Genomic DNA, 22219 nt, shown 5'->3' with positions numbered 1-22219 from the left:
TGGGACGTCGACGCCCACCTGGGCTACGACCAAAAAAAAAAAGAGAAGAAAGACTACGATTCCGGACCCAACCACCAGATTGCGGAATATGCACAGCATAGTGAATCCAGAAAGATTCACGCTGCAAAACCAGGAAACGGCCCCCAAGTTCACAATCTCACAACTGAGGGGGGCGGGCATCGGTATTGTGCCCCGACGCCCCCTCTACTCAAGGCAGCATCGGGACCTTGGAACAACTAAGGGACTCACCGGTCTCTGCAGGGTTCCTCTGGTTCTCCTCCGGTCGGCGGGACGTGCACGTGGGGCTTCACCGGTCTCCCCTGGGCTCTGTGCACTCGGCTTGGCTTCCCCAGACCGGGGGAAGCGGAGGAAGGAGTCGGCTGGTCTTCTCTTCTCCGGGGCCTTCTCTCTCTCGATGCAGGAGCGTGGGGTGGGCTCCCGTCGGCTTCCTGTTGTCCCGCCCCCGGCCTGCCTGACTTCAGGTTCAGAGGGCTGCCAATGGCAGCGCGGCCCTGGGTAGGGAGGCGGGCACAGAGCCTCCTAATCGAGCTCCGGAGCCGGCGGCGGTGATTTTGAGGGGTAGGCTCCCTCGGGAATTAAATATAAAGCGAGGTGGGCACTCGCTTGGGCAATAGGCACAAGTACCTGCAATAAACGACCAAAATCGGCACAAGTGCGGCGTGGGCAGCCGCCTGGGCAACAAGAAAACGCCACCAATCGCCTAGTGGCAAAACAAAGCGCTCCCAGGCGCTAGTGCAAAACAAAGCGCTCTCAAGCGCTAGGGGCCAAACCAAGCGCTCCCAAGCACTTTTTAGAGGCAGAGGCCCAGCCAAAGTCCTTCAGGATGTGGGGGGCGGGGGGGCAAGGCTGGGCCCAGAGCTAGCTCACAGGGTCCTCCTAGGCTGGGAGGCAGAGGCAATCCCCAGTGGCGGTCCTCCTGGCGCCCAGCAGCAGCCCTCCTCAGGAAAAAAGATCCAGGAAGAGAACATTTTGTAAGGGGACACAGCCCCTTTTTATACAGTAAAAAACTTTGTCTGGGTGCAGGGTGGGGGAGAAACCAGTCGCAGCTGGTTTTGGAGCACTTTGTTTTCCTCAGCCACCCTTTCCATTCACTAGGCAGGCTAGGGTCATTAGACACACCACAGGGGGCGGGGCCAGCATTGTGTGGGGAAAGCCCAGCCCTATTCAGGTCCCAGGTGCACTCCTCCCCAGCCATCAGCATGCTAATCAACACTCACCACCGGGGCAGACCCATCATGACTCATGGAGCCAGGCTCACCAGCCAGCTCCAGCCAATCACAAGCCAGACACAAATTACACAAACATGCCAACTTCTAGAAGTGGCACTTCCACACACGACACATTCATGCCGCACACATCATTGCGCAGCATTCAATCACACGAGTCTGCACATACCAGACTCGAGCCTGCACACCCCACGCATTAGGAACTACCAGGGACACATACATTCCCCATGCATTCCTATGGGAGGGCAGGCCTATCTCACCACACGCACTCAGAGTGCGCACGCACTTTCCACTGGGACACAGTGAAAGTGGGCAGAAACCAAAAATCGCCATCCCCAGGTCACATATAAAAAGCAAAACGTTCAGGGGTGAACCTGCCAGAAGGGCCAAGTCCAACACCCGCCGTGATTTGTAGGCACCACACAAATTATATAAATGGCCCTTACAATATATAAAAAAAAATATTTTTACCTTCACAGTCCCTGTCCACCACCTTGTGACCACTGCAGAGTTAATAGTGTTCCCACCTTCCACTACATTTTTCCCCCGTACTCCTTTGAAGTACGTCACAAAATGTCTGACAACAGTGAACCGTTCCCAGCCAATAAGGAGCAAACTTTTACTCCGAACCCTTTAGCCAATAAAATGTTCATGGTGTTCCGCAGAGGGGGGAGGGAATGGCTGCCAACACTTCTACTTTTAATGCTTCACCTCCAATGCACATCAAGCTTGGGAAGGTCCAGCTTGGAACACGTTACCCAATCAGATGTCCCTGATACTCCGTGGAGGGTGAGGGAATCGCTGACAACACTTCTACTTGCAATGGTTTACAGCTAATGAACATTAAGCTTGGGAAGGTCCTGCTTGGAACACGTCAGCAAATCAGTTGTCCCTGCTACTCCACGGAGGGGAAGGGAATGGCTGGCAACACTTGTACTTTCAATGGTTTGCAGCCAATGAACATTAAGCTCTGGAAGGTCCTGCTTCAAACATGTGAGCGAATCAGATGTCCTTGCTACTCCACGGAAGGGGAGGAAATGGCTAGCAACACTTCTACTTTCAATGGTTCACAGCCAATGAACATTCAGCTCCTTGTTGGAACACCTCAGCCAACTAGCGTTCATTTTGTTCCACGCACAGGGACAGAACACGCCCTCCCACATAATATTAAATTTCCTCTAACAAAGTGACACTATCCGTGATAAAAGTGAACACCGCATTATAAGTAAACATTACTGTGCATTATATTAAAGGAAGGCCGCAATATGGCGCATAGGGAGAGGTGTGGCGCCGCGGCCAGGGCGACTGACGCTGGAATCTGGGGATCACGGTTCGATCCCCGGCTCCGGCGGCAGGTTTAGCCCAGCACCATGCGACTCTGGGCAATAGCTTGCTTAATCTTCCCGACGGCCCCCAGCGCCTAGAGACCCTAACGGGTGATTGTGCGCTATACAAATGTGGATTATTATTATTATTGTTATTTTCCGGATATGATTTCCACAAGCCTACTGAACATTGCCGCAATACTGCGCATCGTTGTTTTGCGAACGTGATTTCCACAGCCTACACAACATTCACACTGTGTGTGCACCCTACACACTGCTTGCCGCAATACGGAGCATTGTTTTCCTGACGGGATTTGCAGAGACAACGCAACCTTGCCGCAATAATGCGCACCGTTCTGCGGACGTGATTTCCACGGCCTACGCAACAACTCCCTGCCTCTGCACCGTACAGACTGCTTAAACTAAGTCCAGTGTTCCTACCCTCTTATAAATGTTTCGCTTTTTTTCCCCCTACTCCTTTCAACGGAGTCACAAAATGACTGCCAACACTTTCTAGTTTCAACCGTTCACAGCCAATGAACCGGAAGCTCGTGCTCGTAACGCCCCAGCCAATCAGATGTCAGAATTCTTAAATATCTATATCTGTAAATTTTGATATTTCTCAAAAACTACTGAATGGATTTACTCCATTTATACAAAAGCGTGCTTTCTGGACCAAGACCTTTCTCCATGCCAAATTTGGCGTAATTCCGTTCAGCAGTTTGACCTGTAGCCTTGTCTAAAGTTTCCTATTGAAATTGCATGGAGAAAACACGTTTTGGGACCCCCCTTTTTTCTCAGCCACCCTTGACGAATCTCCCCAAACTTTCAAGATAGGAGCTGATCTGAAACTATTTTGGGGGGAAATTTCGTAAAGATTCGTCAAACGACGCCAAATTTATTTATTTGCAAAGTTTTATATAGCGCTGGCTAGACCCTGAGGTATCAGAGCGCTTTACATGAGGATCAGAGCGTTCAGGTTACATAGTTACATCAATTACAGATTTCAAGTAGGGACATAGGAGAAAATAAAAAGACGAGATGCGGGGGAGGAAAGGAAACACAATGGGACGATGAGGAAAACAATGTCAGATGTCCGGCTGGGTAGGTGACGGCAGAGAGGGTGAACCACAGCCAAAAACTCCTCTATAGCTGCATAGGACAGTTCCACCGGGCATCGGCCAAGGTTGCACGGGCTCCGAGGGAAGTACAAACATTTATGGTATCCGCCCAGGGGGCATCGTTAAAGTTCTATTGACAGGCACCGGGTCCTGGTGTTACTGGGAAGCGCTGTCCGCTAGGTTCTCCAGTTGTCCCCCAGGGCGAAAGGAGAGGTGGAAGGGACAGATTCCAAGGTCGGCAGATTGTAGGACAACCCATCGTTTTTTTTAGGTTTTGGGGACAGGAAAGTCTGACATGTCCATGTGGGAGTGAAAACATGCATACAAAAACATGAGGCTGGCACTAAAGCTAAAGTGGTCTTTAGGCCAGATCTAACCAGAGTGTAAAACCAACTCTGTGCTAAAGGACTAAATCGCTCAGGACTCTCACCTACAAAAAGCATGTCACTATGCGTAATCCCTTAATGAATCAATAAATGATAGCTTAGGATGCATGTTCACAAGCAAGTAATAAAATGTAAGGGTCAGTGCTTTAAGGCATTTATGAAAATATTTTGGTAGGCACATTAATAGTAGCACGTTAGTACCGTATAAGCAAAAACAGAATCCAGATTTGATATCCATAATTGCCTTATGTTTTACATACTTCAACTTGAAACAGGTGGCTTTGGTTACAAACGTGGGTGTATATATGTGTGTGTCTGATTGTTAATTATACTAGTAGCATTAGAACCAATGTAGTTCTAGTTAGGCCAATGTAGCTACGGTAAAGTCACTGTAGTTATGGTTAGGTCAGAGTTTCCAAAAGAAAGGTATTTTTCATTTTCTTAATGGGGGGGTCAAATCAAAAAGTTCAGTCTTAGGGACTCTTTGTGCAGCTCAACACTATAGGAAAGCTGCTTCCCCAGCAGTAACTTGCTGAAAAGAAGTGGTATCTTCTGGAGGGGAGGCATGAGCAGGATATAGATCCGCATCGCAGGGGGTAATGGGTTCAGTGTCATATGCATTCCATGGGTCAGGACCCCCCCAACGACCCTTGTAACCCCCCATTGTCTGTACCTGGTGACCCTGGAGGCGAAGCATCAAGTAGTCAGGTGCTGCAAATGTAGGAGGAATGAGGGTGGTGGTGAAGGAGGAGGAGGAGATGGATGTCTAGGACTGGTGAATATATCTTTCATCTTCCTTTTTTGAGGAACGAGACTGTCTAGTGCCTCTTGGCAGACAGCTTTCTTTTTGGAGGCGAAGAAGCAAGTTTCTGCCCCGTACCTTCCTGGATTAAGTTTTTTCCTTTGGCGAATGTCCATTTTTCCCCGAATGGGCTCGCCTACAGACATAGAAGCCGATGAAGGTTTAGAGCAGGGGTACTCATAGTACGGCCCGCGGCGGCCCGGCAAGCCTTCCTTAGCGGCCCGCGGACCTTGCAGACAATCACTGCTCCCCCGGCCCCCACAGAGCAGAGTGGAGAATATATGCAAGGGCGCAAAGAGGTGAAATACAACAAAGCCTCTGCTCTGTGGGGCCAGGCGAGCGGTGATTGTCAGAGTGGAGATGCAGGGGCGCTACAACAAAGCCTCAATAATATGTAAATGGTCTTTTAAAGACCTGCTAAGTTTTTTGGGAGCGGCTGTCTGTGTGTGCGCTGAGGAAGCTGTCTCAGCCGGGGCTGAAGGCTGACACAGACAGACACACACACAGTGAGATGACAGAGGGGGAGGGAGAGGGAGAGGGAGGGCAGGATGGAGAGGGAAGGCAGGAGGGAGAGAGAGATGGAGAGGGAGGGCAGGAGGGAGAGAGGGCAGGAGGGAGAGAGAGGGCAGGAGGGAGAGAGAGGGCAGGAGGGAGGGAGAGGGAGGGCAGAAGGGAGAGGGAGGGCAGAAGGGAGAGGGAGGGCAGAAGGGAGAGGGAGGACACACACACAGTGTGATGACAGAGGGGGAGGGAGAGGGAGAGGGAGGGCAGGATGGAGAGGGAAGGCAGGAGGGAGAGAGAGATGGAGAGGGAGGGCAGGAGGGAGAGAGGGCAGGAGGGAGAGAGAGGGCAGGAGGGAGAGAGAGGGCAGGAGGGAGAGAGAGGGCAGGAGGGAGAGAGAGGGAGGGCAGAAGGGAGAGGGAGGGCAGAAGGGAGAGGGAGGGCAGAAGGGAGAGGGAGGGCAGAAGGGAGAGGGAGGGCAGAAGGGAGAGGGAGGGCAGAAGGGAGATTGAGAGGGAGATCAGGAGGGAGAGGGAGGGCAGGAGGGAGAGAGAGGGAGGGAGGATGGAGAGGGCGAGAAAGAGGGAGAGAGAGGGCAGGAGGGAGAGAGAGGGCAGAAGAGAGAGGGAGGGGGAGGGTAGAAGGGAGGGCAGGAGGGAGAGGGAGAGAGAGGGCAGAAGGGAGAGGGAGGGCAGGAGGGAGAGGGAGGGCAGTTTGGTGAGGGAGGGCAGGAGGGAGAGAGAGATGGAGAGGGAGGGTAGCAGGGAGAGAGATGTATGTATGCTGGCTCTGGTGGCTCAGTGGATGAAGGCATCTGCTGCAGGGACCTGTGTGCAACCTCATGATCAAGTTCAAGTTCAAGCATTTATATAGCGCACTACTCACCCAGAGGGTCTCAAGGCGCTTGCGGGAGGGGCTCATTATTTGTCGAATAGCCAGGTTTTAAGTTCTTTTCTGAAGGAGATGTGGTTTTGAGTAAGGCGGAGGTGAGCGGGGAGTGAGTTCCAGGTCTTGGCAGCCAGGAAGGAGAAGGATCTGCCACCCATGGTGGATTTTCGGATGCGCGGGACTGCGGTGAGGGCTTGATTGGACGATCTTAGTTGGCGGGTGGGTTTGTAGAAGGACAGTCGGGTGTTGAGGCATTCGGGTCCTAGATTGTAGAGGGCCTTGTGTGCGTGGGTGAGAAGACGGAACGTAATTATTTTGTTGACGGGAAGCCAGTGGAGGTCTTTTAGGTGTCCGGTGATGTGATCTTGGCGAGGGATGTCCAATATGAGTCTCGCTGATGCGTTTTGGATGCGTTGGAGTTTTTTCTGTAATTTTGCTGTGATTCTGGCGTATAGTGTGTTACCATAATCCAGTCGACTCGTGACCCGTGCGTGGGTGACAGTCTTTTTTGTCTCGAGTGGGATCCAGCGGAAGATCTTTTTGAGAATGCGAAGTACGTTGAAGCAGGAGGATGAGACTGCGTTGACTTGTCTGGACATCGAGAGAGAGGAGTCTAGGATGAAGCCAAGGTTACGTGCGTGATCTGTGGGTGTGGGTGCTGTGCCCAGAGCGGAAGGCCACCAAGAGTCGTCCCAGGCAGAGGGGGAAGATCCTAGGATGAGCACCTCCGTTTTGTCTGAGTTGAGTTTTAGGCGGCTATGTTTCATCCATTCGGCTACTTCTTTCATGCCTTCGTGAAGGTTGGTTTTGGCGGTGTTAGGGTCTTTGGTGAGGGAAAGGATTAATTGGGTGTCGTCGGCGTAGGAGATGATGTTGAGGTTGTGTTGGCGCGCGATGGATGCGAGTGGGCTCATGTAAACGTTGAAGAGGGTTGGACTGAGTGATCATCCTTGTGGGACTCCACAGATGATTTCAGTGGCCTTTGAGTTGAATGGGGGAACTCTGACTCTTTGAGTTCTCCCGGCGAGGAACGAGGTGATCCAGTTCAGGGCTTTTCCCTGTATGCCGATGTTGTTGAGGCGTTGTATAAGGGTGCTGTGGCAGACTGTGTCGAAAGCGGCGGAGAGGTCGAGTAGAATGAGGGCCACTGTTTCTCCGTTATCCAGTAGTGTTCAGATGTCGTCTGTCGCTGCAATGAGGGTGGTTTCGGTGCTGTGTTTGGCTCGAAACCCGGATTGAGATGGATCGAGGGAGTTGTTGGATTCAAGGAAGGCGGCGAGCTGGCTGTTGACGGCTTTCTCAGTGACTTTGGCGGGGAAAGGGAGGAGGGATATGGGTCGGTAGTTTTTAAGTTCAGAGGGGTCTGCTGTGGGTTTTTTCAGGAGGGCGCTGAGTTCGGCGTGTTTCCAGCTTTCTGGGAAGGTGGCAGAGTTGAACGAGCAGTTGATGACATCACGGAGATGGGGTGCGATGATGGAGTCAGCTTTGTTGAAGATGTAGTGGGGGCAGGGGTCGGTTGGCGAGCCAGAGTGGATTGAGTTCATTAGGCGGATGGTGTCTTCAGTGGTGATTGGGTTCCAGGCGCTAAGGTTGTTAGTTGGCGGGGTAGGATCTGAGGGGGGTGGGGAGGGTTGATCGCTGGAAGTGTTCTCGAAGCTGTTGTGGATGTCGGCAATTTTGTTGTAGAAGAAGGAGGATAACGCATCGCAGAGGTCTTGGGAGGGAGTGATGTCGTTAGATGCTGCAGTGGGGTTGGTGAATTCTTTGACGATGTTGAAAAGTTCCTTGCTGTTGTGGGTGTTGTTGTCGAGACGATCCTTGAATGCTGATTTCTTGGCGGATCGAATCAGTTGGTGGTGTTTGCGGGTGGCTGCCTTGAGGGTGGCCATACTGTTGGTGGTTGGGTTATTTCTCCATGTTTTCTCCAGGGAGCGGCATAGCTTCTTGGATTTTTTAAGGTCATCATTGAACCAGGGAGCCTTTTTGCTGGCTGATTTGATGTGGTGCTTTTTCAGGGGTGCTAATTCGTCAGCGCTGTGGGTGATCCATTGCTTAAGATTAGTGGCCGCTTGAATTGGGTCCAATGAGAGGGTGGGAGGGTTTTGGTTGAGTGATGTGAGGAGTTGGTCGGAGGTGATTTTGTTCCAGTTTCTCCGAGGAATAGGTTGTGGGCGGTTGTGGGTCAGGGTGGTTTTGTAGATGAAGTGAACACAGCTGTGGTCCGTCCAATGGAGAGTTGTGGTGCGATCGAAGGAAATGTGCTTGCTGGAGGTGAAGATAGGGTCAAGCGTGTGTCCGGCTACATGGGTGGGGGTGTCAACAAGTTGTTTGAGTCCGAGATTGGCCAGGTGGTCCAGAAGGGTGGAGGTGTTGCTGTCGTGTTTGTTTTCAAGGTGGTAGTTGAGGTCTCCTAAAAGGATGTAGTTCTCGGAGGCGAGGGCATGTGGGCTAACGAAGTCAGTGATGTCATCGCTGAATTGAGTGCGGGTTCCTGGGGGCCTGTAGATGAGGGTGCCTCTAAGTGTGGTCCTAGGGTCGGTGTGGATCTGGAAGTGGAGGTGTTCGGCGGTTGCAAGATTATTGTCGGAGCTAGTCGTGATTTTGATGGTGTTCCTATGGATGATGGCGATGCCTCCTCCTGTTTGGTTGGTGCGGTCTTTTCGGATAATCTTGTAGGCGTCCGGTATGGCGATGTCGGGTGCTGATGATGTGTTCATCCATGTTTCTGTAAGGAAGGCGATGTCCGGTGACGCAGTGTCGAGTAGGTCCCAGAGTTCAGTTGCGTGTCTGTGGACCGAGCGGGTGTTCAGTAGGATGCACTTCAGGTGGTTAGAGTCGGAGCTGTGTATGGAGGGTGTGGGTTTGGTGAGGGTCCTGAAGCAGTTGAACTTGCAGGAGAGGCAGGCGAATGGGCCGTGGGTACGTCCTGGGGTGGCTTCGCAGCATTGTGGTGTGCGACCGGGGTTGAGGGCGAGGAGAGTTGCGGCATCATAAGTGAATTTAGTGGATTGGGTGCGGCGGGGACCAGGGGGTCTGGCGCTGGGCGCGGTCCAGGCGCGGACGGGCGTAGACGGGCTTACCTTTGGCGCACCTTCGGCGCGCATGGGGCGCGGCCGCTGCGCGTGAACGCTGCGCGCAAATGCATCTGTCATAAGTGGAGAAGTGGAGGGGCGGAGCGAGGGAGGAGCAGCTGGGAGGCGGGGGGGGGGTGCTGCAGATGTTTGTTACAGGGCACAACAATCAAAATGGCGGTGAAAGCAAAACAAACTGGGGCACACAGATTGGGACACGAGACACGAGATTGGGGCAAACAGAGTAAAGACGCTATGGGCAGTTATGTAATTTCAAGCAGGCTAACAGAACAATAGAGCGCTTAGTCAGAGTAAAGACGCTATGGGCAGTTATGCGTTTTAAAGCAGGCTAACAGAGCAATAGAGCGCTTAGTGGTGAATGAAGTAGTAAAGCGCTACGATACCCAGAGATCGAGATAATTGCAGGCAAGCAGTGCGAGGCGCCGTCACCAGCAAGCAGGGAGCGTGGGGAGCGACCGCTTCTCACGAAGGTCACAAGTTTTTCGTTTTGCTTTAGCCCCGCCCCCTCCCCCTCTGACCCCGCCCCCACCAGTGCGGCCCTCGGCCACAAACCACACTGTCAATTTGGCCTCGAGAGAAAGTTTGTGAGTACCCATGGTTTAAAGGCTGTCGGCTAAGCAATTTTCGGGACCAAGGCTTTGGTTGTGGAAGAGTGTTTTTTGCTCAGCATGAGGTAGATGTGGTCTGTTGCTGGCTCGATCCTGAAGGTCGCTCTCGGTCTGAAGTCGGCGATGCTGTGGATCCTACCCGAGACCGGCAGACTCTACTGGCCCTCTGGTTTATTGATTCCTGCAAAAAAGTAATTTGGGAACTACTTTTGCTCAAGTTGGGGATGGCTGCATACAGCACGTGGGAGCATGACTTGGCTGCATCCAGGTTTTGCAGCCAGTTCTCCACAGCACATGGCCAAAGACAATGCAGATTGCGGTTGGCACCACCAAAGGAATAGAGTTCAGGACCTGGTGGGAGGGCAGAAACTGCGAGCAACCCAGCTGTGCATGGCTGCGATTGGCCGCCCACAGAGTTGGTTGCAGGTGGCTGGTTAAAGATAAAGACTTGCAGCCAACCCTGCTGCACACTACCAAAGTCAGTGTGGATTGGGTGTTTGAAGCTTGCAGAGCATTGGATGGAGGGACTGACTGGCAGTGAGTTGCATGGCTGTTGTGTGCATTATAGATTGTGCTCTAAACCATTACTTGCACATTTCTGTGGCTTTTCGGTTTCAATTTAGAAACCTAAATGCACCTTAACTGTTTTTTAGGTGAATTTCTTAGAATTTTTTTTAAGTACGCTGAGGTGTTATAACCAATGCTAACTAACTTCATTTCATCCTTTGTTTTTTTAAGTGCATGTGTGCTGACAGACGCCCAGCTTATATAATAAAATTGCGAACTTTCGTGTAGGACAGAACAGGAACATCTTTCAAAACCCCACCATGACTTTTCATGACAATACCATTTTGACGAAAATCAGACAAGCCAGAAACTACAAAATCAGTAATGACAAAGCAGTAGGATAAAAAGCTTGGGCATACATCATATTCATTTACAAAGGTTTATTAATGATTTTTACTACAACATTTAATTCTGGATTTGCGATTTCCATACCTGAGAAACCGGTATGAGCGCTGTTGGAGAATGAGATCCCTCTGCCTCTTTGTCAAATTCCTTGAGATACAAAAGTATAAGAGTTATAGCTTAAAATGCGTTGTCTTTAAAACAATACATTTTGCCTCAAAGGTAATCCCAAAATCCATATTTTCCAATGACTTTTGTGGGGGTGCTACAGTTGTGCGTATATCTCCACCTATATTCTACACCCTATTTCCCCAAATTGTACAATCTTAGAAATTTGAAGCATTATTTTCTGTTCCTAGATAAAAAGAACTGCTGCGTTAGACTGTTAGAACACACTAACATATTACGAAAAGAAACTGAAACAGAAATGAAGATTTACATGCACCACTAGAAGAAATGTGATCCATTCTGGTACTCTTAGATTTTAATATTCACAAATACTACAAAATAAAACCAAAGCATAGAGCAGCAGAATGTGAATCAAACAACATATCTTTATGATGGTCTTAGACTGGTTCTCTTTGCTGTCACTTGATGGTCACATTAACATTTAAATAATGTGTTGAAAGCCAAAGGACACAATAGTAATACTGTTGTTCATTACCAAAGACCATGTCTTCTGGTATGGAAAGGTTAAGTCTAGATCATTCATTTGAAAATCTCTCACTGGTCTGTAAAGATGTTTTGCTTAAAAAACTACACTATCTGCCATAAGCTCCCGTTACCCCATAAATGAGGTTTCAATGATATCTGCCGACTTTAAAAAACCAATAACACAGTAAACTCTTGTGTTCCACCAATCATTAGTGAGTCAAAGTAAGATTGGCAAAGCGAATCGGTCTGGTATTTCTTAAAGTCTATTTTGACATTGCTTGTCTGTTTACTAGTTGGACAGCTCAGACAAAAAAATCTGAAAAATGAATGCTACAAAGTTACTATCTTTCCTTTGGACTCTATTTTAGAAGCATGATCAAAAGGCACAGTGACGAAACTGTGTCGTTCTTCAAAGAGAGGCAGAAGGGGCAAGTTCTACTTGGATTACTTTTGTTTCTTCTTTGACATACCCAAAGACTTCCTCCGTGAGAAAATTCGGCATCAGGACCAACTTCGGGAGCTAACAGCGCTCTCTACTTTGCGAGGGACAGGCATGATCATGCCATTGCTTTGCCACATAGAGCTTCACTTCCGATCTCAGACAGCTTTTGGATTTATCTGGGCGCAACTGTTGCTAGCCTTGAAGCTGTGCAATCAAAGCATCAAAAGAACACCTTGAAGGGATATACCACTTACATCTGTTTGCAACAGTCCCTACAGGGCTTAAACCATACAGTCTTAGGGGTGACATCCCTTGCACACTGGGAAATTTTAAAGAAAAATTATCTTCTAAAGTGAAGGAAAAAGGAACGGAGGTCCAGATCCACTTCTAAAGGCACATCGAGACATAAGCAGACAGATCTCAGAAGGAGACCAGTGTCCTCTGATCTCTACCTCTTCCAGATGACCTCCCGAACCTTGTAGTGACGCGTCCATCACCAATGTCAACTCTGAATGGGGCAGGGAGAGGGGTCTGCCATTGGTTCAATTGCGGTCGAGCAGCCATCACTGCAGATCCTTTGCGGGTTCCTCTGACATCTGGTTGGAATTAACAATGTTTCCCTTGGTGCTGGGCCTAGTAAGATTTTAGGTACCACTGCAAATCTCTTATATGCATCGGGCATGGTTGAGCAGGTGGTAAGGCGAATATCAGTGGCAACATTTTACAAATGTGATGTGTAGTTACGAAGGGAGCACAAACACTTTGCTTAAACTGCCCTCACACACAACAAGTTGTGGCACTCTTCATCATAGGGCTGCTACTGAACGCCTCTGCGCAACCCAACGCTAGAGGCGGAGCAATAGGGAGGGCTAGGAATTACAAAGACTGATATTCGCCTTACCTGCTTTTGTGTTTAGTATCGTGTTTGAGGAGGATGAGGTAGGGCTGAGTCCTTCTCCCCCTTTGTGTGTACTATGGTTGAGCAGCTGTCAGAAGGCTAGTAGGGCAAGGAGCCTCAGAGCCATCCTGACTGAATTCCATGACAGGGATTGAAATATTGGGATCATAGGTCAAACGCCTTGGATTTGGTGGTCCAGAATAAAGATTTGAAAGCGCACCTTATCCAGTATGGCTCCAATGAAAGGGGAACCTCTGCAAAGGAGTCAGGTGTGAGTTGGGAGGGCTAACAGAAAATGTCACCAATGTCAAGAGGTTTGCTGTCATCTGAAGGTGATGGACCACTGACTGTGGTGAGCCCGCCTACAACAGCCACTCCTGGAGGTAGGTGAAGACTGGTACCCCAAACCTCCACAGACGGACAGGGACCACAGCCATAACCTTTGTGAGCACCCAAGGGGCATAGGTGATGGGTGAAGCCAAAAGTGAGCACGTCAAACTGAGAAATCTCATAACCCACCTTGAAGCACCTGTAGTGCTTGTGGGCTCACAGGATGGGGATGTGAAAATAAACATCCTGTAGGTCCAGCACAACCATAAAGTGCTCAGGATCCAGGGAAAATACAACCTGAGCCAGGGTAAGTATCTTGAATTTTTTCTTTGTTCGGGAACATGTTGAGAGCAAAGACTCAGGCCAGGGTTGAGGCCTCTTCCCTTTTCCGCCACAATAAAGTAGAGTGAATTAACACCAAGTCCCCAGTTCGGAAGAGGGTAGAGAGGGTATCAACTGTATAGCTACTTTGGCAAAAGAGGCTGCACTACCTGGCATAAGATGGACAGGTCGTCCTCCAACAGGCGTTCTGCTGTAGGTGGAATTTTCCCTAAAAGGACAAAATTACAGCAGAGGGGATTGCTGGACTGGAGAGGCCCAGAGGACGTGTCGTGGTTTGGCTTTAGTTAAAACGCTCCAGAGAGGCAGAAGCCATAGTCAAGCATGTCCATTAAGGATGTCTGGGCATCCCCAGAGAAGTCAGGGGACTTAATCTGTGTGTGGCGCCGAAGCATCAAGCTAGTTCCCATTGCCATGACTAGACAATCTGTGGCGTCCGAGCAGGTGACAACTTTGGTCTTATCCCGACCATCTTGAATTGCTATGCTAGTGAAGGTCGCAGATCTTCTGCGACTGCGGGTAAGATTCCACCAAAATGCTTGGGTATATCGCCATAGGAGGCAGCTCACATTAACTGACCTCAGGTCAGTACTGGTTGAGAACATACTCTTGCCAAAAGCATCAACTCATTTCCATTTCCTTTCAACAGGAGTGGTTTGAGAGACATTAGGATTCCATTTACTGGTGAATGCCTGTACCACCAAGCTCTCCAGGGCCAGATGCTGGGTCAAAAAATCTATTTGCCAGAAGCAGGTGTATGCTGACGGGTGAGTGTCAGTTGACTGAGGGACCAGAGCATGGCTTAACCCAAGTACCCAACAGTATGCAGTAAGGGCATCATTAAAGGGTAAAAGATGTTCAGACAGAGCCTGGCTAGGCTGTAGGGCTTCTGTGTGAACGTTTGTCTTAAACTCCACAGTCAGGAAGTCAAAGTCAAGGACCTCAACGGTCCTAATTACTCTCAAGAATGAGGTCTCCGTCCACATCATTGTTATCTCCATATGGCTGGCTCTGATCACAGTCTAAGCCAAAAAGCTGGTGCAATGTATGTACGCAGCTGCATGGCATCAGGATTGGATCAGATTCCAATGGGTTTAGAAAAGGCTCTGGCGGATCAAGATATGAACTTGGCCTCGAACAAGATAGAGCTGCAGCCGGCTTGGAGTCTGACAGAACAATGGGTTAGAAGTCTTCGTCTGTCACCGGTGGCATTTGTGCAGGTGTTGATGAACGAAGAATTGGCACGAGTTTCAGTGTTGAGTCCTATGCCAGTCCAGAACCTGAATTAGGTTCTAGGAGTTCAGACAACGGTGAGGGCGAACACCTTAGCGGGAGTCCGACTAGAGTACCCTGAGCATACTTGGGGCCCATTAGGGACCCAGATTGAAATGGAAGCGTGCTCAGATGAACAGCATAGCCTCACAAAAGTCTTTGACTTGCTACGAAGTAACTGATGAGCCTGGAAAAACGGTGTACATCAAAAACAGAGACTTAATCAGCTCCTCAGTGGAACGGTAGTGACACCAAGAAGCACAGTGAGCCACTGCGCCTTCTCCAAAGAGTGGTGGAAGGGGATGAGTCCTTATTGGACTTTTTTTGTTTCTTCATTGATTTACCCAAAGACTTCGATCATTAGGAAGATTGACCTCACAAATTACTTCCGGAGCTGGCCACGCTCTCTACTTCGAGAGGGACCTGCACGGGGCTTCTGATGCTTTGCCATGCAGCGCCTCACCTTGCAATCTCGGGTGACTTTCGGGTACATTTGGATGCAGTTGGTGCAGGCCTTGAAGTTGCGCAATGAAATCAAAGCACACCTTAAGAGGGTCTTTTACGGAGATCCGTATGCAGCAGTCCCTGCAAGGCTTAAACCATGCAGTCGTAGATGGTGGCAACCCTTGTACACTGGAACATTTCAAGGAAACAAATCTCTTTAAAAGTGAAGGAAAAAAGAAGCAAAGCTCCAGGTCCATGTCTAAAGGTGCATAAAAAAATAAACTGACATCATCACACATGGGTGATGTTCATAATGCTGGCACGCATGAGCAGTGCTTTGAATTTTCTGGATCCAGTATGGTGCCTGACAATATGCACAAGGTGAGGAATCTGGACAAAAAAATGTTTTATAATGCGGCTGGACTGAAAGTGCCTGAAGCTCACATATGTAACAAGCGGATATCGTAACCAAAAAGACTGTTTCAGGGTTACAAGTCGTAGTGGACCAATGTACATTGGCTCACAAGAGCACATCCAAGAAGTGAGAACCAGATTCAAGTCCCACTGTGGCATTACAAAGTGCTTAAGCGAGAGCATATGTTTCAAACCTGTTAAAAAACCATCACAACAGGTGAGTTGAAAAGAGAAGGGTAATCCACCAATTGCAGGAAAAGCAAAGAGACAACAATTAGCCTTTAATGGTGTACAATGTGAGTGCTTGCTGAGCCATAGACAATTAGAAAAAGGCGAAGAGGCCCCTAGAGAGAGGCTGCAGAAAGGGTCGTGGGGACAAGGCTGGCGAGCTCCCAATGAGGGACTCTGGTCACAAGGGTCCTGGGGACAAGGGGGCACAGACGGCAAGTGGGTACCGAAGCTGGGGCGCTTGGCTGCAAAGTATAAATGTTAGTGGTCTCTGTGCCTTCTGGAGCCTTGCAGTCTTTGATCTTGCCTGTTGAGGGTGCAAAAATCAGGACAGCTGGGCCACTCTTGAAGTGGATCTCTGTAATGTGGACGTCTCTCGACTGGAATCTCATGGTTTTTGCTTGCTGTAAGGGGTCCGGTACTCCTGATATTGGTCCTGTGTGGTTCCGGTTGGTCCTGGTGTCCTCTCACTTGGTGGTTGGGACAGATCTGACCTTTGGGGGCACAAGGTCCTCTTTCTGTGGGGCTGCGGTGTCCGGTTGGCTGGAGTGCAGCAACTCGGTAGACCGGACTTTACGTTTCAGTGCCTGTGAACTGCTGGGGAGTAGCTCTCCTCCAAGGGAGACTTTCTGGCAATTTACGAAGTGCTCACATCCCATTGGGGTTCTTAGTAGGAGTTCACCCGCAGGACAAGTCGCTGGGTCGGGATTGTCAAGACTTAGTGCAGCAGGTAGCCTTTGGCATCAAAAGTCCACAGCAGTCTTCAATTCTTGCCTTTTCTTGCAGCTCTCGGTGTCCTCCTCTTCTCGGTCCATCTAATCTGAGTTCCTGGTGTCTGAGGTACCACCTAAATACTCAATTTGGAGGGGATACAATGAGTGACAGGTAGTAGCCAATGGTCTACTTACCTTTAGGGTACCTACACCTGCTATATGACTACTTCCTCTGGGAAGTGGGCATAACCCTGACCCAGAAAGCCTAATTCTGCCCAAACTAAGATGGTGGAATTCTAAAAGTTGTGTCCACTTCAGGTAGCCCAACTTAAAATAGGTACTAGCCTGAGAGGGGGACACACCTCCTGACTAGCTCATCTTCCCTCCTGTCCTGGTGCCAAATCCCAGGACCATTTGGCCTGTCCGTGGGTGGGGAAGCCTTGGGCTGCATATCAAAAGGCAGCAGAAGCCTTTCAAAACTCCTGGCTTGATATGCTAATCACTTAGCCATCTTGCTTGGATGAGGTGACAACACCTTTGGCCGGCGCAGGCCTTCGAGAGCGCAGGCTCTCACCTGCAGGGGGTCAGAAACATGTCTGAGGTTGTAAGCTGGTCTATACCAGTCAGTCAGCACACTAGTTGTTGGTAGGTTTTCAGGGGGCACCTCTGAGGTGTCCTCTGGGTGCACGTATTAATAAATCCATCACTGGAATCAGTGTGGGTGTATTAATACAAGATGTTTGATAACAAACATCCCTGGTTTCATTTAAGCCATCATGTAGCTGGGGAACTCCTAATTACCAGTGTTCAGTGTATGTGCTTAAAATGGGTTCCATGTTCACTTGCAATATCTAAGAATCGAGTTAGACATCAGAGGGGCATATCTGCTCATGCAGATATATACACACATGTAGTATAGTGCACTCTGCCTTAGGGCTGTAAGGCTTGCTGTAGGGGTGACTTACCCATACTACATGCAGTGTCTGCAGGCAATGGTACACATGGGGTGTGCCATTTCGGATCTTCACTTTTCTTGGCACCATGGCACAATGGCAGTTTGCATGTTGTTGCTGAGGGGGCCCTTAGGACGGCACAATACATGCAGCAGCCCTTAGGCACCCTCTTTAGTACACCATGCCCTAGGTATCCAAGGTACCATTTACTAGGGAGTTACAGGGGTGCTAAATGTATTGCCAAATTGGGGAACAATTGTACAGTTTGGGGGAAATTGAACTGGCACTGGGTAACTGGTTAGCAGGAACCCAGGGCACTTTTGTCAAAATTGCATCAGATACCAGGCAAAAATAGGGGTGACCATGTCAAAAGGGGCACTCTCCCACAGTAAGCTCTAACAATGTTAGTTGTTTCGCAGTCTCTGGTGTTAGTAGGTTTGCAGTCATCTTGAGATGGTCTACAAGTGCCCAGGGCAAGCCTGCCTTCAGGAGAAAGTCATCAAGGTAGGGGAAGACTGGAACCAATAGCCTTCAAAGGTGTGCTGCAACTACTGCCATTACTTTCGCAAACACCCAAGGGGCACTGGTGAGGCCAAATAGGAGCATCGCAAAGTGGAAATTCTCCTGGCATATCGATTATTCCAGTGGACTGGCAGGATAGGCATATGGAAATAAGAACTCTGCAGTTCCAATGCTACTGTCCAGTCTCCAATGCAAACAGAACCTGAGCTAGTGTAAGTATCTTGAATATGTCCTTTTGCATGTAGGTGTTGCAAGGGTGGCGATCTAAAATAGGAAGGAGCCCTCAGTTCTTCGGTATTAGGAAGTAAAGGAAACAACACCCAGGTCCTGCTTCTGAGGCTGCAAACCCTTCTTTGTCCCCCATTGGTGAAAAAGACCTGCACTTCCTGCAGCAAAACTAACTTGTGGTCCTCCGTCAGCTACCCTGATGGGTGTGGATGGTACAGCGGGGTACAAAGAAACAGGAGGGAGCAGCTCATTGAACAATTTAGAGAACTCATTTGTCAGACGCAAGGGCTTACCAGCCCTGGAGGAAATGACTTATTATGCCTCTCAAAGTGGCTGTGTAATGGAAAGGTCGGACTAAAGCAGTTTCGAAGTTGTGGTTATAGGAAGGGCAAAGGACTAAGCTGTGTGTTGTCCTTGATTTTCTGTACGATCTTCTTTGGGAGAAGTGGACTTGGAAGGACAGAAGTTTGTTGTGCTGGTGGCGGGATTGGATGTTTACTATTTGGCAAGCGGATGGGAACAAAAAGGATACATACCTGTAGAAGTGGTTTTGCAGCTTGACATTTTTTTAGATCTTGCTGCCATTATTCAGCCTCTAGCGGCTGTGTGAGGCACTTTCTCCTTGGATAGTAGTCCTTCCTTGCTTGCTTTTTCCTTTTGGACTTCGACAGTCCCTACTTGGTGTTTGTTTCAGGCTCCTTGGACTTCAGACGCCCTCACCGGAAGTCCCACTCTTGGTCACCATCTTCAGATTCCTTCTTTTTTTTTGGGGTGGGTTTCCTTTTATTCTTCTGTATACCTGTCCTCTGTTTATTTGCTTTGCATCATTTCTTGAGGAGGTGGGTTGCATATGAATCAAGAACATTTTTCAAGCTGCAAAATTACTCCAATAGGTAAATAACCGTTCGGATTTCAGCATTAATCTTTTCTGGATTCACATGCTGTGCATTGATTTCGTAGCTTTTTCTTCATTGTGGTGGTTGGGTTGTAAATGAGGTTGGGGTTTTAGATGGGTGTTGAGCTTGTAAACAGATGTTTTAAAACTCTTTGTCCTACTTGCGCATTCCTGTTCACTTGCACATCAATACAGCAGTGTTTTTGAACATGTGTGTTGATGACCAAATAGCTGCCATACATATGTTGTTAAGTAGGACATTGGCCAGGAAAGCTATTGTTGCTCCTTTCTTTCTTGTTGAATTTGCTCTTGGTTTTGCTTACAACCGGATGCTAACTTTGTTGTGACACATCTGAATGGTCTGCATTATCCACCTTTCGATGGTGCTCCAACTGTTTTCCCTTTGTTATTGTATGCAAATGATTTGAAGAGATTTTTTTCCTTCCTGATGGTTTCAGTGTTTTCTATGTAATACATTATTACCTGTGGTGCAGGTGCCCAGAGTGTGTAATGCTCTCTCTGTTTAAGTCTTTGGATCATTGAAGAAACCTGGTATCTAAATAGTTTATGTGAAAGTGGGATATGACCTTCAGGAGGAATTGTTGGTTAGTCCTCATGGTTATCCTGTCTTTGTATATTTGTATTTATGGTTCCTGTATGGGGAGTGCTTGGAGCTCACTTACTCTAGAGTCATGGTGGTTAGAAATGCTGTTTATAGCGTGATTACATTTCAGGTGTTTTATGGATTGGTTTGAATGGTTCTCTCATTAACTGTGGAAGTACCACGTTAAGATTCCATTTGGCTGTTGGTGCTCCCCCCGGTATGCCCTTTCCAGAAACCTTTTAATTATTGTGGAAGTAACACTTCTCCCTATGCAACCTCTTGTGTAGGCTACTATGGCTGCCAGATGTACTTTTAATGATGCATAAGAGTTAGGCCTTCTCCTAACAGATATGTAAGCTACCTAATAACCATGGTTTCACATATCCTCTCTTGAAGTAGGTTGTTTTTGACACCACTGAGTGCAACTTTCCCATTTTGCTGTGTAACATTTTCGAGCTGTCATTCTTCTTGCCTCCCTGAGTACTGGCACTGCGTTTTCTGGTAGCCCCAGGTGACCGAATTCTATGTTGTCAGGAGTCACGCGATAAACTCAGCGTGTTTACTTCTGGGTGAAGAACTCTTCCTCTTTCCATGGAGAGGAAGTCTTATAACACTGGCAGTTTCCCGACCTTGTGTCCCAGTTCCATTGGATCCAAGTATCATGTTTGTCATGACTGCCTGCATTTGTTAATAACTATTGAGACACTTTGTGGCTACTCTGGGAGCTGACTTTATGCCAAAGGGCAGCACTCTGAATTGGTAAATAGTTCAGTCTGTTACAAAACACAGGAATTTCTTGTGTCTATGATTCATTGGAATGTTCAGATAGGCGTCCTTCAGGACTATGGTTGCCAAGTAATCTCCAAGTTTGAGTTGGAGAAAAGGAATAACCTCCTGTGGAGTTGTCAATTTGAATGTGTGTTCTAATGAACTTGTTTAGGAAAAGGAGGTCCGCTATGGGCCACAGTGTTTCGTCTAGTTTGGGATTAGGAAGCATGTTGAGTAGACTCCTAGACTGATCTCATTTGAGAGTACCTTTTCTATTGCTTGCGCTTCATTTTATAGAGAACTCCTTTCTTCTTTTGTGTGGGTGATGCGTTGTGGGCCCCTCGTTGGTGGGTGTTTTTCCAATTCTATGTACAGCTGTGTTGAACTATGTTGAGAATCCATTTGTCTGATGTCAGTTTCCTATTCTTCCCTCCACAGCTGTTGTGTGGAGGTGGAAGCCCAATGTTTTGGAGTCACATGCTTTCTACTGCTGCTTCTTTTGATGGCTTTTCCCCCTTGCTTGGCCATCAAATGGGCTGTCTCTAGGGTGTGTGGAATTGCCACTGTTGTGTTATCTGTGTGTGGCATGTATTTTGGAAGGTTTGGTATTTAGACACTGTTTGAAATCCCCCTCTTACTGGTGGTCTACTAATGGATGTGGATACCCTTCTTTGTTGGCCTCTAAACTGTAGGGCCCCCATCGACTTAGCTGTGTCAATATCTTTTTCAATCTTTTGTAGTTTGTCACCTGCTTGATTTCCCAACAGGTGTTTCCCATTGAAGGGGGTATTGATGATGTTGGCCTGCACTTCGTTTTTGAACCCAGATATTCTCAGCCATGCATGCACGTCTTAAGGTTGCACCTGTTAGTAGTAATCTTACCACTGTGTCTACCGCGTCCAATACAGTCAATAAGCACATGTTGGCTGTGCTTTTTAGGTAGAGCCTGGGCAGTGCATGCTCTGTGAGCCATGCTGTATTGGAGTATGTACTTATAGCCTCGCCCACTCTCCACCCATATTTGTAATTGGCTTGTGTCATTGTCCTTCGTAAATGCTGGCTTCTGAATCCTTATTAGGCGTGTTAGTCCCTCTTTAGTACTGCCTTGTCGTCATCTGTAACCTCCCATGAGGACTGGACCTTTTACTTTGATTGTTACACAGTATATCTTATTTAGTCTGTAAGCACAATTTTATTTAATGAGCTTCTCTTACTGCAGGAGGGTCTCATGCGCAGTTGTGAATACCAGCTTGTTTAACTTATTGATTATATAACTGTTGGCTCTTTTTGTCAATGTGCACATCACGCGCAGTTAAACAAAGTCAGCTTTATAACTTGCATTCTTCTATGTTACAATTCCATGTTTTCTTTTCTAATCGTTAATTACTGTACTTTAAACAAGCCATAGTTTGGATGGGCAGCACCTTTGTTCCACTCCATTACTTCGGCAGCAAGAGGTCATTAAAATGCACATTATGAATATGCTTCAGTGTAAATTGTTTTGTTCTCTACCAATGGGTATTTTTTTTTTTCATTCTCACCCTGTAGCTCCGTGTAACTGCACTTCCGTTTTACTTAAAATGCTTGTGGAAAAACTACAAGGGCCCATCTGGCAATTAAAGCCTGTTGACCGTAA

At 48.3% G+C, this 22219-nt stretch overlaps 1 protein-coding gene across 1 annotated transcript in view; it reads right to left on the bottom strand.

Annotated features, from left to right (window-relative positions):
• Nucleotides 1-22219, bottom strand: part of PAPOLA (poly(A) polymerase alpha) — a 701574-nt gene that overhangs the window by 26675 nt on the left and 652680 nt on the right. Inside the window, exon 21 of the mRNA XM_078660129.1 lies at nucleotides 10970-11029. Within this exon, the coding sequence (XP_078516255.1) occupies nucleotides 10970-11029 (60 nt within the window). The remainder of the gene's footprint in view (nucleotides 1-10969; nucleotides 11030-22219) is intronic.

The sequence above is a fragment of the Lissotriton helveticus genome, chromosome 9 (genome assembly GCF_964261635.1).
Source record: "Lissotriton helveticus chromosome 9, aLisHel1.1, whole genome shotgun sequence".
Taxonomy (NCBI): domain Eukaryota; kingdom Metazoa; phylum Chordata; class Amphibia; order Caudata; family Salamandridae; genus Lissotriton; species Lissotriton helveticus.
Note: the sequence above shows the minus strand (reverse complement) of the source record. Positions and strands in the feature narration are given on the sequence as shown.